This window comes from Plecotus auritus (assembly GCF_963455305.1).
Source record: "Plecotus auritus genome assembly, chromosome: 4".
In the NCBI taxonomy this organism is placed as follows: Eukaryota; Metazoa; Chordata; class Mammalia; order Chiroptera; family Vespertilionidae; genus Plecotus; species Plecotus auritus.
The window spans coordinates 25,557,570-25,571,772 of record NC_137775.1 but is presented as its reverse complement, the minus strand read 5'-3'; the positions used below and the strand labels follow the sequence as shown (position 1 = coordinate 25,571,772).

At 42.0% G+C, this 14,203-nt stretch overlaps 1 protein-coding gene across 3 annotated transcripts in view; it reads right to left on the bottom strand.

Moving 5' to 3' along the window:
- Nucleotides 1-14,203, bottom strand: part of PDE7B (phosphodiesterase 7B) — a gene marked incomplete at its 5' end in the record, with an annotated part of 281,891 nt that overhangs the window by 130,847 nt on the left and 136,841 nt on the right. The window contains one exon of one of the 3 annotated variants that reach the window (XM_080664506.1): nucleotides 4,011-4,248. The exons of 1 other annotated variant lie outside the window; for it this stretch is intronic. In XM_080664506.1, the coding sequence (XP_080520632.1) occupies nucleotides 4,011-4,248 (238 nt within the window). Of the gene's footprint in view, nucleotides 1-4,010; nucleotides 4,249-14,203 lie in introns of those variants that run through there. One more of the 3 variants, XM_080664508.1, reaches the window with a different exon arrangement.

Below are 14,203 nucleotides of genomic sequence, written 5' to 3'. Positions count from 1 at the left end.
CAATGACTATGGTGAAAATAATTTTTTTGAGGGAGCTGTGTGTTTTTATATTTTCCTGAAGCCAAAGGTTATTGAAATGGGAACAAGCTTAATAAATAAGTAAAATGTAATGCAATATTTAGGCCAGGGACACCCAAATGAAAGGTAATTTCTATAGCTGCAGAGTTTGCAGTTATTTGGTTGAATTCTGAAATCAAATTATTCAACTAAGAACAAGGCCTGCTAAGAACAAGGGATGTCTAGTCTTACACAGATTGCAGACTGGAATCACAATTAGAATAATATTTGCACTCACAGCACTTGAGAAACCATGTATTTCTTTCCTGTCCTTTTTCCCTCTTCCCACTCTCCAACTTCTGGGCAAGGTCTCACCACCAAACTCTAAAGCTTACTTCCTATTGCCTATAAATGGGGATCTTTCTCAGGGCCTTCCCAGCACTTGAAGCTTGGATCTAAAACTAATGTTTACAAAATAAATAGAAAAATGTAAAGGAAGTACAATCCTTTGACTTATTTTTCATGGCAATACTATTTTTCTGGGTTGGCCAAGGTTTATGAGTTCTCATGTTTGCCCATTTACATATAGTCAATAAAGCCATAACTTGGTTCACATTTAAATTACTCAGAACATGCCCTCATCGTGTAAGTTTTGTGGACTAGATATGGGTCATTGAGACACAAATCTGGTTCTGTCACAGTGTCAATGTGTGACCCTGGACAAGTTGTTTAGTCTCTTTGAACTATTCACTTGATCTAGTGTTAACTAGATAATTAGACGACCCTTCGTTTTCTTCATAAAGGAAAAATGATGGGACTCTTAATAACATTAAGTAATTGGGTACAATTCAATGGACTGAACTGGTGCTCTGACTCTGGGAAGGCTGATCTAACCTCCAGAATCCTTCTCCAGGGTGAACAGTGCCTCAGCCAATGCTCAGCTCTGAGGGCACTCCCAGATGCACACACCCTGACATGTAAAGATGACAAGCCTCTTTTCCTCCTGTCACCCCCATTTCCTCCTCCAGCCTTTAATAGTCACCAATAGTCTCCAGTGAATGCCCATCTGAAGCTGACAGGATGGCTCACACATGTCACCTCCTCTCTACCACTTTCTCACTCTTTTCAGGGAACACTGTTCCCTTCTGCCTCTCATCACTCACAATTCAGTATATTTCATCTTAAAATCTCTCACGAATACATTTTTATGCATTTACTTTCCCATAAATCTTTTTGCTCTTCCCCTTAATTACCTAAGCAAAATCTCAGAATACTCTTCTGTTTCACTTGTGAGAAACAATGTCCAGTCTTGTCTAGAAGTATGAGCAAAAATAACGATGCCCTTCACTAAGGAAAAGAAAAGTTGAAAACTTTAAGGTTAAATCTGACTTATAAAGAAACAGTGACATCTGTTTCCAAAGTCCTTTAGACTGTTGATTCTATTCAGAATTTCTGCAATTTAGTGGTTTTTAAAAACGTAAACCTATTCATCCATTATGGACAGCAGTCAAAATATACATAGACTGTCACAGGATTTAATTTTTCTGTTTTTGGTTACTAACATGGCAAAAATATTGTGTGCTATAAATGTAATAGGTTAAATTCCCACAGGTAAAGAGGTAACGAGAGGGGAATAAATGACTGTGGGGGAAGGTGGAGGTGGGAGTGGAGATCAGGGAAGTCACTACAAAGAAAAGGATGCTTGAACTGCTAGAACAGGACTTTGTAGTTTGAACAGACATTTTCAGTTGACTGAGTCAAAGAAAGACATCCCTAGCCCAACGCAAGGCTCACAGGCTCACAGGCTCACAGGCAGGGCACCACTTGAATAGCAAGTTGTTTAGTATTGTTGAAGAAGAAACTGAAGATCTGAGGTAAAGGTCAGATGAGACACACACACACACACACACACACACACACACAGAGACAGAGAGAAATAGAGAGACAGAGACACTACCATCTGGTTTGGTGTGTTTTTTGTTTGTTTTTGTTTTTTGAGATGCTTTCTACCTTAAACCTCTGTACAAGAACAAAGCATAGCTTAAACCATTACTTTTTCAAAATAAAAAAATGCCAGATTTTTTGAAATATTTTACAAGCGTTCCAGTGTCCCTCATTGGGCGGCTATTATGGTGAAAATGGCTCAGTTGAAGAGCACCTGGTGAGAGGAGAACATGCAGCATCAGCAATAAGGTGTGAGACCATTTGGAAAGTGAAGCAACCGGTCTTTGGGGGCTTCATCATATGGCCCCGAAAGTTACTATGGAGGAGAAGGCTTTATGCTCATGACAAAATGTGAGCCTGAGAATGGGAAGGCAGGGAAGAAAGAAGATGAGGTGTTGAAATGGAGCCTGCCTTGAAACCAAGGTAGCCACTGAGACATATTCCAATTCAAGTGAGGCAGTGGTGCAGGGGCATAGTAACACTCAACTAACTCAATTTTATAACATCCAGAAAAATGTACCTTTTAAGTGATAAAAAAAGTTACAGGAGCTCTGTTTTCTCCCTGTAGTATTGCTTTTTCAGGAACTAGACACCCACTAACATATAACATAAATAATAATACACCTAGTCCCACAAGCATGCTAATATCTGCTGACTAGATAGTTTTATCAAAGGTGTGATTTGAATTATGCATCATACTTATTTAATATTCTGCAACAAACCAAGAGTGGTAATAGTTGAAGTGTCACAGTTAACTTTTCTGCCCAGGTGGGTTTTTCCATTTTTCTTATACTACTCACATGAAATTGGGGATTCCTTAGGCATTACCTCATTTCTTCTGACCAAGACCCACTTCTCTGGGCACCCATCTCCTATTTGCCACAGAAAACTCAGTCCTATTGATTTCCTTCTCTGTCCTCATTGTTTACCAAGGACTAACATTGTTGTGTTTTTCTTCCTTTGAAATCTTTCTTTCCCCCAGACCATTATTTTTTAGTAACATTCGTTTTAGATTTTCAGGCAACTTAAAAAAAAAAATCTGTATAAATGATTAAAAACAAAATTAGTCGAGTTTTGATTTCCTAGTCTCCTTCCATGCGAAAGAGAGAGGTAATTTTTGGTATATCTTTCCCATCTAGTCCCCCCTCTCTCACCACCAATGGTATGCCAGGGCTAGCCCAGACTTCAAATACATAAACACACGCTCACATTCATTCTTCTACAGTGGACCACCACTTTCCAAATATCTGCCAACATACTCCTTAAGGCAGGCGGCGCACTGCACACCTTCGTAGTGTATAGCATTATCAGGGCCCCTCGAGATCTTTCACAGGGTTCCTGGGTGTCTTGTGGTTGCACTGCCCACTGTTAGAAACACAGCAAAGTTCTCCGTAACTGACCCGAACACAGCACATTCTTGTAACATGACAAAGCCCCAATGAATCATTTGCACATTTGTGGAGTTCATTTTTCCTGTCATCAATGAGGGAATCTGTATTACTGCCATTTATCAAAATGGGAAACTGAGGCAAGGAAATGTACCAACTTTCCCATGACATAAAAAGCTTCCAGGCCAAACTCAGTCCTGGGATCATTCATATATACTGTGGTTTCATAGTTAAACATTGGAAACATATTTTAATGTATATCGAGCATTATAAAAAGCAAGCCAAGAAGAATATTCTCTTGGAGATAACTCTGACTTGTCAACAAGAAATTGCAGAGGCAGTAATAGACATTAAAGAGCACCCAACCCACCCCTCCTTCTGGGGGCTGAAGCTCAGGAAATTCCACTTGCTTAAGCCATGGGGCAAGCAAGTGGTGAGCTGAGCCCAGGACCCAGATTTCTTGATTTTCAGGCTATTAATGCTCCTCCTACCACAACACTCTTAATTTTAAGATGCATTTCTATAACAGAGCAAACATTCATTAGTCACAGACCTCGGACCCTCTGCTGCACAGCCCGTCCTCCTTCCTTTTCCCATGTTTATGGGTTGACCTCTCCAAGAAAGGGATCGAAAGTAATCAGATCTGGCCCTGCTACTGTTCACACCTCACAGTCAATTTACCTGGAAAGCTGTGCAGAGCATCTTCATTCTCCAGAATGCCTCTCTGTCTGGTCGTCTGCAGCTCACTTTTGGATTTCCAAACCAGCTTGACCATCCTGATCATCTCTGGCAAGTCCCAGGGCAGCGGCCCCTGCTGGCACCCCGGCCGGCTGCCCAGGGAGGAGGGCAGCACACCTTCTGGGGCCGTCCACCTTCTGCCTAGCTCTGCCGAGTGGAAATAGCGCTCTAGCACAGGCATTCTGCCCTGTTCCCTAGAAGAGGAGGTAGGGCTGTTGCCGCAGCCGCGGGTGCTGCTAGCAGAGGGGAGATTCTTCCCGGGCACGGGAAGGAGAGCCCCCGTGAAATCCTCTCCAGCTTTGGAAAGGCAAGCCTCCTCCAGCCTGGCGCAGCCACCCTGTCCCTCCAGTCCCTCCACAAACACTGACAGCGACCACGATTCACTTCCCAGGGCTTCTCGCTCGTGAGAACTGATACTATACTCCTTCCTTAGAGATAGAATGCATTTTCCCCCTTCTCTCTCAGGCACTGACTTCACAGCACTTAATTAATCCCAGGCTGCAGCTGGAACCACAGCAGGGGAAAAGCCATCCAGGTTTTAGCATTTGCTTTTCCTCTTCTTCTAATTTATTTGTTCTCAATTCTCTTTTGGTGCTTGTCAAAGTTTGTCGAGTGGCCTGTTTAGCCGTTAAGGACTTCAGGCAAAAAAAAAAAAAAAAAAAAAGTGGGTCACCCTTTGCCAGCTTCTCACAGGGGTCCCCTAGAGGCCAGCCTTGTGGGGGTGTTGGTAAGGAGCCACCCCTGTGGTGCAGGAAGCAAGCTTCAAGGAGCTCTCGGGAAAACGGGAAGCTGAGCTCCCGCAGAACCAATTTGCAGCTGCTTCTCTCTGGATGGTCTGGCTGGGGGCCCCCTTGCCTGTCCACTAAGGTCTGCACCACGGGGATGGGGCTTTTCAAAAGGCTCTTGGGTTGATCCTCAACACCACAGGTCATATACCCTCCCCGCCTCCTTCACACCCCTCCCCCTTTGCTGTCATTTGGTTCTCAGCAAACCTAACTGGATTTTGGCCTCTTACTCAAATCCGTTTGTAACCTTAGCTGCCCTCAGTTGGAAGGGAAATAACATTGAATCACACTCCAAAGCTAACTGTGAAAGAAGTGAAGTAGGGGAGCATCAAGATCCTCATGCAAATGTGCAGTAGGGTTGCATGGTCCGGACACATAGCTTGGGATTGTTAAAAACCCACTTCAAAGGAAAATAATAATAATTTTAAAGGTATTTGTAGAGGGCATAAATGGCAGTGAAAAGAAAGGAAAGGACGTGTCGAAGATTCACTTTCCAGAGACAGAGCACTGTGGACTTAATATTTGGGCCACTAACTGCTGTGCCCCCACTGAGAGTGGTTCAGTTGAGGACAATCATGGGTCACGCGTCTAGGGTCCCAGGGCTCAGAGACAGAGGCGCTAACCTTGGGAGTCAGAATCCATACAACAAAGAGGATGCCCCCTGTAGCTTGTGTGAAAAGCTCTGGACATAAACGAAAGTAGGGTGGTATTGTAGTTCGCACTTTTGCTAGCAAATCGGGTTTGTGGGAACAAATTGAACTTGAACATTCATGTGGATAGCTTCTGTTTTCTTGGAGGCCATTGCAACAATCCTGTCTTTCTCTGCATTGCAAAGTGCATTATTTTGCTTGGCATTTTATTTTGCTGGTGTAAAATCTGTCACTCCTGATCTATATTTCTGTCAGCGTTGGTTTATCACATAATCATTTGATGTTTCTTTAGGGGAGGGAAGAGGAGACTTGGGGGAGAGGAGGAAGACCGTTGCAGGCTGTGTTTTATTTTCATGGCCCTCATATCATTTTTTAAAAGTTGAAACCAGCAACTATAATTTTTTATTATTATTCTAAACCCATGGTTAATAAGTTTAGTTTTCCATATAGAATTAAGTGCTTTTCTTTTTTCTGGATAGAAAAGTATACTGGCAAACTACATCCTTTGAGGGTATAAAGCAACAATAAGTGACATTGAAAACACTACTGCTTATGAATTTATTAATTAAAATATTAATCAGACAAGCAGATATTCCTACAACCCAATTAGGGAATAATCAGTGATCCATTTTTGAGAAAGATGTGCCTTTTTAAACTTCCCTCTTTGTTAAGAGATGAAAGCATTTAAACATCTGTCTGACACTTCTACCACTTTTGACAACCCTTCCAGTTCTTATCTTTTCTTATCATCAGAGTGAGGGCATTAAGTCTCTCCAGAATCAAGACTGTTTTATTTAATAGGCACATGTAGGCTGTTGTACTCTATTAGCATATTTCCTGAATAATGTCTTAAACTCACTCCTCAGTCACAAACTTCCTTGACATAACAACTGAAGAGTTTCCTAAGTGTTTGACTATTTTTATTTTTGTTGAGTTTTTTTGCAATAGTACTTAGCATCAGGATATCCTGACCCTCAGAACAAAGGGGTTAAGAACAAAGAAAACAGATAAATGGTATGTCACATACACCAATGTATTCATCATACAACTCTACATTACACATTTCTTAAAGAATGGCATTTTTTAAAAAATCCAAGGATATGTTTTCACTGTATTCTCTATATTGTTCTATACATTTCCTTGTAAAAATATCTTAGAGAAGTTATGTTCAATGTTGGATCATTGAACATGAATACTTCCTAGTGGAGATGAATTAGGGCCAAGCAAACACCATCTCAAAGGTGGAAGAAGGAAGTTACTTCATTTGAAGGTTTGATAATTGAAGATGTTGCACAATTAAGAAAAATTCTCCCCAATATGGGATTCTCTTCATCTCGGGGTAGAAGTGCAAAAATACCACAAGAAAGGTCATTCTCATGGTATTTCTGGCTCACATAGAAACAGGAAGTACAGGAAATCTTGCGAGAAAGCTTGGCTCAGGAGATTTTTGGCTCAACTGCAAGCTCAGGAGATTGGGACAAACAGACAAGATGCAAGCCTTTGTTAGACTAAAATCACTAAACCACAGAAATTCTCCAAAAGGTGATTTTGTCATATTCCATAGCTAGCATCTCACAGGCTGTGATCTCTTTTGTCTTTTAGAGAGTTCCTTTAGAAGAGCATTCTGTAAACCTATGATTTTAACCTTAGTCAGTGTGCATCATTCACATTGAGACACTACCTATCTGCAGCTAGAAGTTTGAATCACTGGGGATGGGGAAATAGGGATGGGGAGGGGGTTCTGTACCCAAAGGGTTCATGGAGCAAAGAGGACCTATCTATGTGGCATGTGAAGACAAATCTTAATACCCACAAATACGTGCTACAGATAGGAAATTTTAAGATAGACTGTCAAAATAACCTCATTTCCCCCCAGGCATTGTGAGTCAACCTAACATCCCATTAAGAGGAAATAGATTAGTTCTCCTGTAAAAGAAATAGAATGAGTACTAGCAAAGTCAAAACAGCTTGTTCCAATGGACACCTAATTCTATCAAAAATACTTTGCCGTGTGTTTGCAGCTATAAAGGAAAGAATTGATTGCCACAATACTAAAGTATATGGCCAAGAAAAAAAAGTCAAAGACATACAGAAGTTCCTCAAATAATATTTAGTTCAAGTAATTTCCTTGTAATGTTGATGAGATTCCTTAAGATCTTAACTCTTGTTTATATCAATTAGCCTATGCTAAAATTGGCTTTGTTATATGTAAGTTTGCATAAAATTGCTGAACCTATGACATCAAGTGAGGATTTACTATAATTGATTTCAAACCTGGGTTATTTTGAAGAATTTCTACTGTTTGGGAGGCTATGTAAAAATCATGTAGACTTATGGGTGTTCTAGTCACTAGGCAGATAAGCCATTATCATATACTAGAGGCCTGATGCACAAAATTTGAGCAAGGGCCTCGGCCCTCACAGTCTCGGCTTCATCTGTAAGGATGTCCAGAAGGTTGTTTGGCTGTCCAGTCTAATTAGCATATTATGCTTTTATTATTATAGATGATTAAAAAATATTTACAACACTAAATATTTCTGATCTAGAAGAGAATGTACATTTAAAAATAAAAACTTAGAAACATATACTCATTTCAATTTCCTGTTATTTTGAGCCTGTCAATAGATTCTCACAAAACTTCATTTTAATGAAAGTCTCTCACAAATATTTAAAAAACTAGTGGCCTGGTGCACGAAATTCGTGCACATTAAAAGGGGGTTAATTAGAGGAAATAATTTAATATTGCTATTTGCCCTTTTTCTATAATAGAAGTGTCAGAGATGAAAGAAAATGAGTAAAATGTATATGAAAACCTTCCTCCTGTCAGAGTCTGGGGCACACCACGGGACTCAGAGTCAAGTCCCCGCCCACCCACATGCGCCTCAAAACTGCATGAGACCCAGACCCGGCCGGCCCCCGCCCCTATTGGGCTAGATCCAGACCTGGCCAGTCGCACCCATGTCAAGCCCTGCCGGGCAGGGGAGGTAGCCTCAGGTCCCCTGGCCCGGTGCCAGGACTGGGGGCGTGGCCTGAGGTCTCCCAGCCCAGACTGGGGCGGGGGGAGTGCCTTGAGGTCCCCCATCAAGCCCCACCAGGTGGGGGACATGGCCTGAGATCCCCTGTCAAGCCCTGCCAGGCGGGGGTGCACAGCCTCAGGTCCCCCATCAAGTCCCACTGGCAGGGAGGTGCAGCCTCAGGTGCCCCTGCAAGCCCTGCTGGGCAGGTAGCACGGCCTGAGTTCCTGCCCAACCCAGCACTGGGGGTGCACCTTGAGGTTCCCTGTCAATATCCGCTGGGTGGGGAGCACAGCCTGAGGTCCCCTGTCAGGGGGGTGCAGCCTCAGGTCACCTGGCCCAGTGCAGGGGCGGGAGGTGTGGCCTGAGCTCCCCCGACCCAGCACTGGGGATGCACCTTGAGGTCCCCTGTCAATCCCCGCTGGGTTGGGAGCATGGCCTGAGGTCCCCTGTCAAGCCCCGCCAGGCAGGGGGGTGCAGTCTCAGGTCCCCTGGCCCAGTGCTGGGGAGGGGGGTGTGGCCTGAGATCCCCTGGTCTGGTGCCGGGGTGGGTGGCGCGGCCTGAAGTCCCCTAGCCCAGCACCAGGACGGGAAGTGCACCTTGAGGTCCCCAATCAAGTCCCTCCAGGCGGGGTGCGCAGCCTCAGGTCCCCCGTCAAGCCCTGCTGGGCAGGGGGCGTGGCCTGAGTTCCCCCGACCCAGCACTGGGGGTGCACCATGAGTTCCTCTGTCAAGCCCTGCTGGGTGGGGGGCACAACCTGAGGCCCCCTGTCAAACCCAACCTGAGGTCCCCTGGCCTGGCATTGGGGTGGGGGGCGTGGCCTGAGGTCCCCTGTCAAGCCCTTAGGGGGCGGGGGGAGGGCATAGCCTCAAGACCTTGCTGATTGTTCGTTAAGGCTCCTTATGGGAACTTGGCTTCAGCTGTGGGTGAAGCCATCTTTGTGATGGAGTGATGGTCAATTAGCATATTCCCTCTTTATTAGATAGGATACCTTATACTCTTATTAGTTCCCACCCCTTCTCTATCTTTAAAGAAAAGTTTTAAGCTATTGAGGGAATTTACTCATAATTTATTAATTTCCTCCTGGCTTTTCCTTTCCATTGGTTCAAATATAGATGTGTAAACACACACACACACACACACACACACACACACACACACGCACACACACACATTTATGACCACTCTGGTTTCACAAAGGCAATGCAAGTGAAATTCAAAATGAGCAATAAAGGGAAAACAGGTTTTTCAACTTTGTTTAATATAGTCTAAGTAGGAGAAGCTCAAACAATTTACAGTGTCCTCCAGGAAAAATAGAAATGTAATAACTCTGGCCTTAACTAATCTCAGGGAACAATGCCAGCAAGTGGGGAAAAGGATTTGGTCCTCAGACTGACCATAGAAGGCAGCACATACTTCCACTGTCACGTGGAAAGGAAGGAGAGTGGGTGGGGCAAGATGAGGGAAGATGAGGTGGGGGAAGTAGAGGGGTTGAGCTGACAGATTCATAGCTTGATTTTACAACAGGTGTCTGAACTATAACCAATCATTCTCTTATTCACTCTGCAAATATGTGAGAGCAGCAGCAGAAGGGAGACCCTTTGTGCCAGCCCGTGGGTGCTTTTTCAGGCACTGGGACCTGCCTGGCCTCTGCCACCTCGATCCTAGTTTGCATTGTGAATTGCCACTTCTTGTTTTACTTTTCTTTGTATATTTAAAGAGAAAGACCAGGGTTTTAGTTGGCATGAGACCTCTATCCTGGCTCTCACATAACTTAACGAATGCTAAGTTGACTGTCTCTCTGACAGTTAACCCACAACAAATAAGTCCAAGAAGACAGGGGATGAAAACGAAATGGCCTGAAGGCTAGGTTTTCTCCACTTTGCTCCATCTCTCTGCTGATGAAAACCCATATGCATATAAAAGACACTGTGGCTTGGTAACACTAAACAAAACAAATCAACCCATTAACCAACCTGCCCTACCCCCAACCATTACTATTCCCTCTGTTATTGAACTGATGCTTTGCTGTGTGATGATGGCATTCTCAGGCTAAAATTTTTCTAAGACTTCCCAACTTGTTTCTGATTGTGAAAGATTGTAAGTGGTGGTAGAATATGCTTTTCATAATTTCATATTTGGTGTGTCAACTTCTGAAAAAAATAGTTACCACAATGAAATCTCTGAAGTAATTCTCTAAAACTACTTATCTTAAGGTTATTAAAACTAGGAACTCACCACTCTGCTTTGCCTTAAACTTAGCGACTTGTTTATAAATGGGTATTATGGCAATAACCATCTTATCCATCATTCTGGAATCTTGTAACAATAAAATAAGAGTAGAATGTGAGTTATTTGTAAAACCATAATGTCCTTTACAAATTATAAATGATTGTTTTAAGCTATAGGAAATAATAATTGACAACTTATCCAAAGTCTAATTTTAGCTATACTTTCCTAGGATCTATTAGAAAGCTGAGAAGTCAAACCACCTTAGAAATAGGTCCCACTTTGGAAATTTGTGGTCCTCATGAGGATTCAGGAGTAGAAGAAACAATGACAGTAGTATTGGAGAGAGAGAGTATTGGAGAGTGGCCCAATGGGAGAAGTAGTGAGGGATTTTATGGTACAAAGGTGAGGTAGGTAAGGTAGAAAAAATAATTGAGGTGGGAAAGAAAATAGATACATAAAGGACAAAGGATGCACTAAAGAAGTGGCCCAATAGGATAATTATTTCTTGTAACTGTGTTTTGGTGGTGTGGAAACAGCCCATGAATTGTAGGGTATAAGCCTGCATGATCTTTACCATGGGTTATTTAGTGCTTTGGTTAATACTGTATGAGTTCCATTGATTGGGAATTTCAGTTTCAGTGCACAATGACTAATGGGTTATGATTGATGTTCATGAGCTGTACTTTGTGTCATAGGCTTTGCTAGACAACATGTGCCTGTCTTCAGCTTCCCACTGGACTCATTTTCCTAAACAAACTATGTGTTTTGCTTGGGGTGTCTGTATGTTTCAAACATTCTTATAAATTTGAGTGCTACTAGGTGATTTCCATTTATTTGATGTGTTGTTAGCAGAAGCGTAGTGTGTAAAACCAATTATAATATTTAAAACATGGCCTAAACAAAGTTTGAAATATGTTTCTACTTTCTTTTTTTTTTTTTTTTGCAAGTGAGATGTATGAATTCTGGAAGCTCTCAAGAATTAGTCTGGACTGAGAAGACCTCAAGGAGGCTGGAGGGGAGATTATCCAGATAGCCTCAAAAAGTGCTGGGAAACACCTGAGTGAAGTTTTGGCCTCTCAATATAATCAGAATAAACTGGACAACTAATATGATATAGAAAGATTATAAATCTGAACAATATAAAAGTGGGAAGATGGTAAGGAATGAAACCTTCTAATAGGACCTATTTTTTCCCTTGGCATTCATTTTTGTTTATGTTTATGGAGCTCTAAGTCAATTTGGAAGAAGGAAATTTCAACTGCCATATGTGTAGGGTGTTTATCCTTCCACCTCTTCAAAATATTCTTTATTTTCCCTTCTTTCTTTCACTTATTACCTTCTGGAGATTATGATGACATAAAATATCTATGCCTAAAGGTGTCTCTCAGATGCTATTCTAGAGCAAGGCTTCTCAAATGTTAGTGTGTATACAAATCCCCTGAAAATCCTATCTGGGTGGGGACTTGAGACTCTGCACTTCTATCAAGCTCCCTGGGGACGGCAAGGCTGCTGGTGGTGGACTATGCTCTGAGGACTACCATGCAGCAGAAATTTTCTGCCTCTTCCATACTACTTCTTTATTAAATGAAGTGCAGCAAAAGTCCTAATCTTTGTAGATACACATACTAGGACTCTTGAAAACAGCCAATACTGGCTCAAGTCAAATATTCTCAACTGGAAATAATCCAGCAGAACAGCCATGTAAGAGCAAGGGCTATGTCCAGGGGCATTTATGATATTGACCCACCTTTGGCTTTTAAATTTTATTTCATTCATTTCTTTTCCCTTATGGATCAACTTTACGATAAGGTTGAATATCAAATATAAGCCACTGTGATGAATAATATATAGGATTGAGTTTTAACTTCAAGACCAAATAACTATTTTTGAAAGTCTTTTCTCACCAAATGTCAAAAAAAAGTACCTAGTCCAATTTTTCCATTCCTCCTCCTTTCCAGCATTTTGTTGTACTCCTTTTGCTATTTTCAGGATGATTGGAATACAGGCAAGGCTCTGAGTCTTTGATCTCTACCATCGGGGATACTCTCACGCAAACCTGTTCCTTCATTTGATTTATTAAAGTTCTATGCAAAGTGGTCTTTGGATGAAGCCTGGTAATCTTTCCCCCTGTACTATTCCAGGCATGAATGAATGGTGACCAGATGATTCCACAAAGCGAAGATGGAAAAAAAGAATGTAGGCATTCATGAATGCTTTAGCCAGCAGCCAACGGTGCTGCTGACTCAGGGGAATGTATTGCAATGTCACCACCTCAGTGAAACACAACACAAAACACAAAAGATAAATAAAATAAACTCTTCAACAGGCTGCACTTTTTATAGGGTATCGCCTGGGATTCATGCAGCTCTAGACACTGTATTTGTGGGAAAGTGATGCCAGAAGCAGGAGGCATGTGAAACCAACTGGAAGACAAGGGTAATCAAGAGCATGAGGCTAGAACACTACCACATTTATATGATTAAAAATTTGTACAGTTAACTAAATAGGAACTCTTATAATAAACAGAAGCATCTGCTGGTAATTGGAAACACAGTTTGCTGTTTTTCTTTTCTTTTTTCTCTCCCCCCCCTGCCCCCCTTCGGCAGCCGCCCCCCCCCCCCCCCCCTTGTCTTTCCTTGTTATTTCTAAGGCTAAGTGCTTTGCTAAGGTTACAGACACCTATATTTCCTGTCATCCCCTGGAGCAACTAAAGAAAACAAAGATGAGAAAGCTGGAAGCTACTGGATTAAAAATTCATATAGAGCATGGTGATTACTTTAGATAATTTTAGAGCCTGTTTTCCGCTGTGATGGCAGGTGAATCAAAGATGAAAAGTAAATGTGAGGCCATTTAATAGTGTATAAACAATATACAAGACTCTGTATAGTATGGCACAGGGATTCCCACTGAAGCCCTCCCCCCACTTTTTTTATATATACAGTGTTGCTAGAAGAATAATAGCACCTTCACCAAGGAAAGAAAGCCTAGCACACTAGAATATTTGACAACATTGATACATGCATGAGATCTTCATCAAAAAAGATTTTTAAAGAGTTTCCTTTTGGTAACTATGCTTCCATCCCACATTCAAATTCTAACTAAATTTTGCTCCTTTTATTCCACTAATCACCTAAAATGATTGTATATCTTTTTATTTATAAGATATGATTACTAACTGGTCCTTCTTTACTTTTTAAAAAAAATATATTTTTATTGGTTTCAGAGAGGAAGGGAGAGAGAGAGAGAAAAATAAAAACATCAATGATGAGAATCATTGATTGGCTGCCTCCAGCAAGTCCCACACTGGAGACAGAGCCCACAGCCTGGGCATGTGCCCTTACTGGGAATCGAACCCATGACCTTCTGGTTCATAGGTCAACACTCGCCCACTGAGCCACACTGGCTGAGCTTTTTTTAAAAATATATATATCTAGACCTGATTCCTACTCTATGT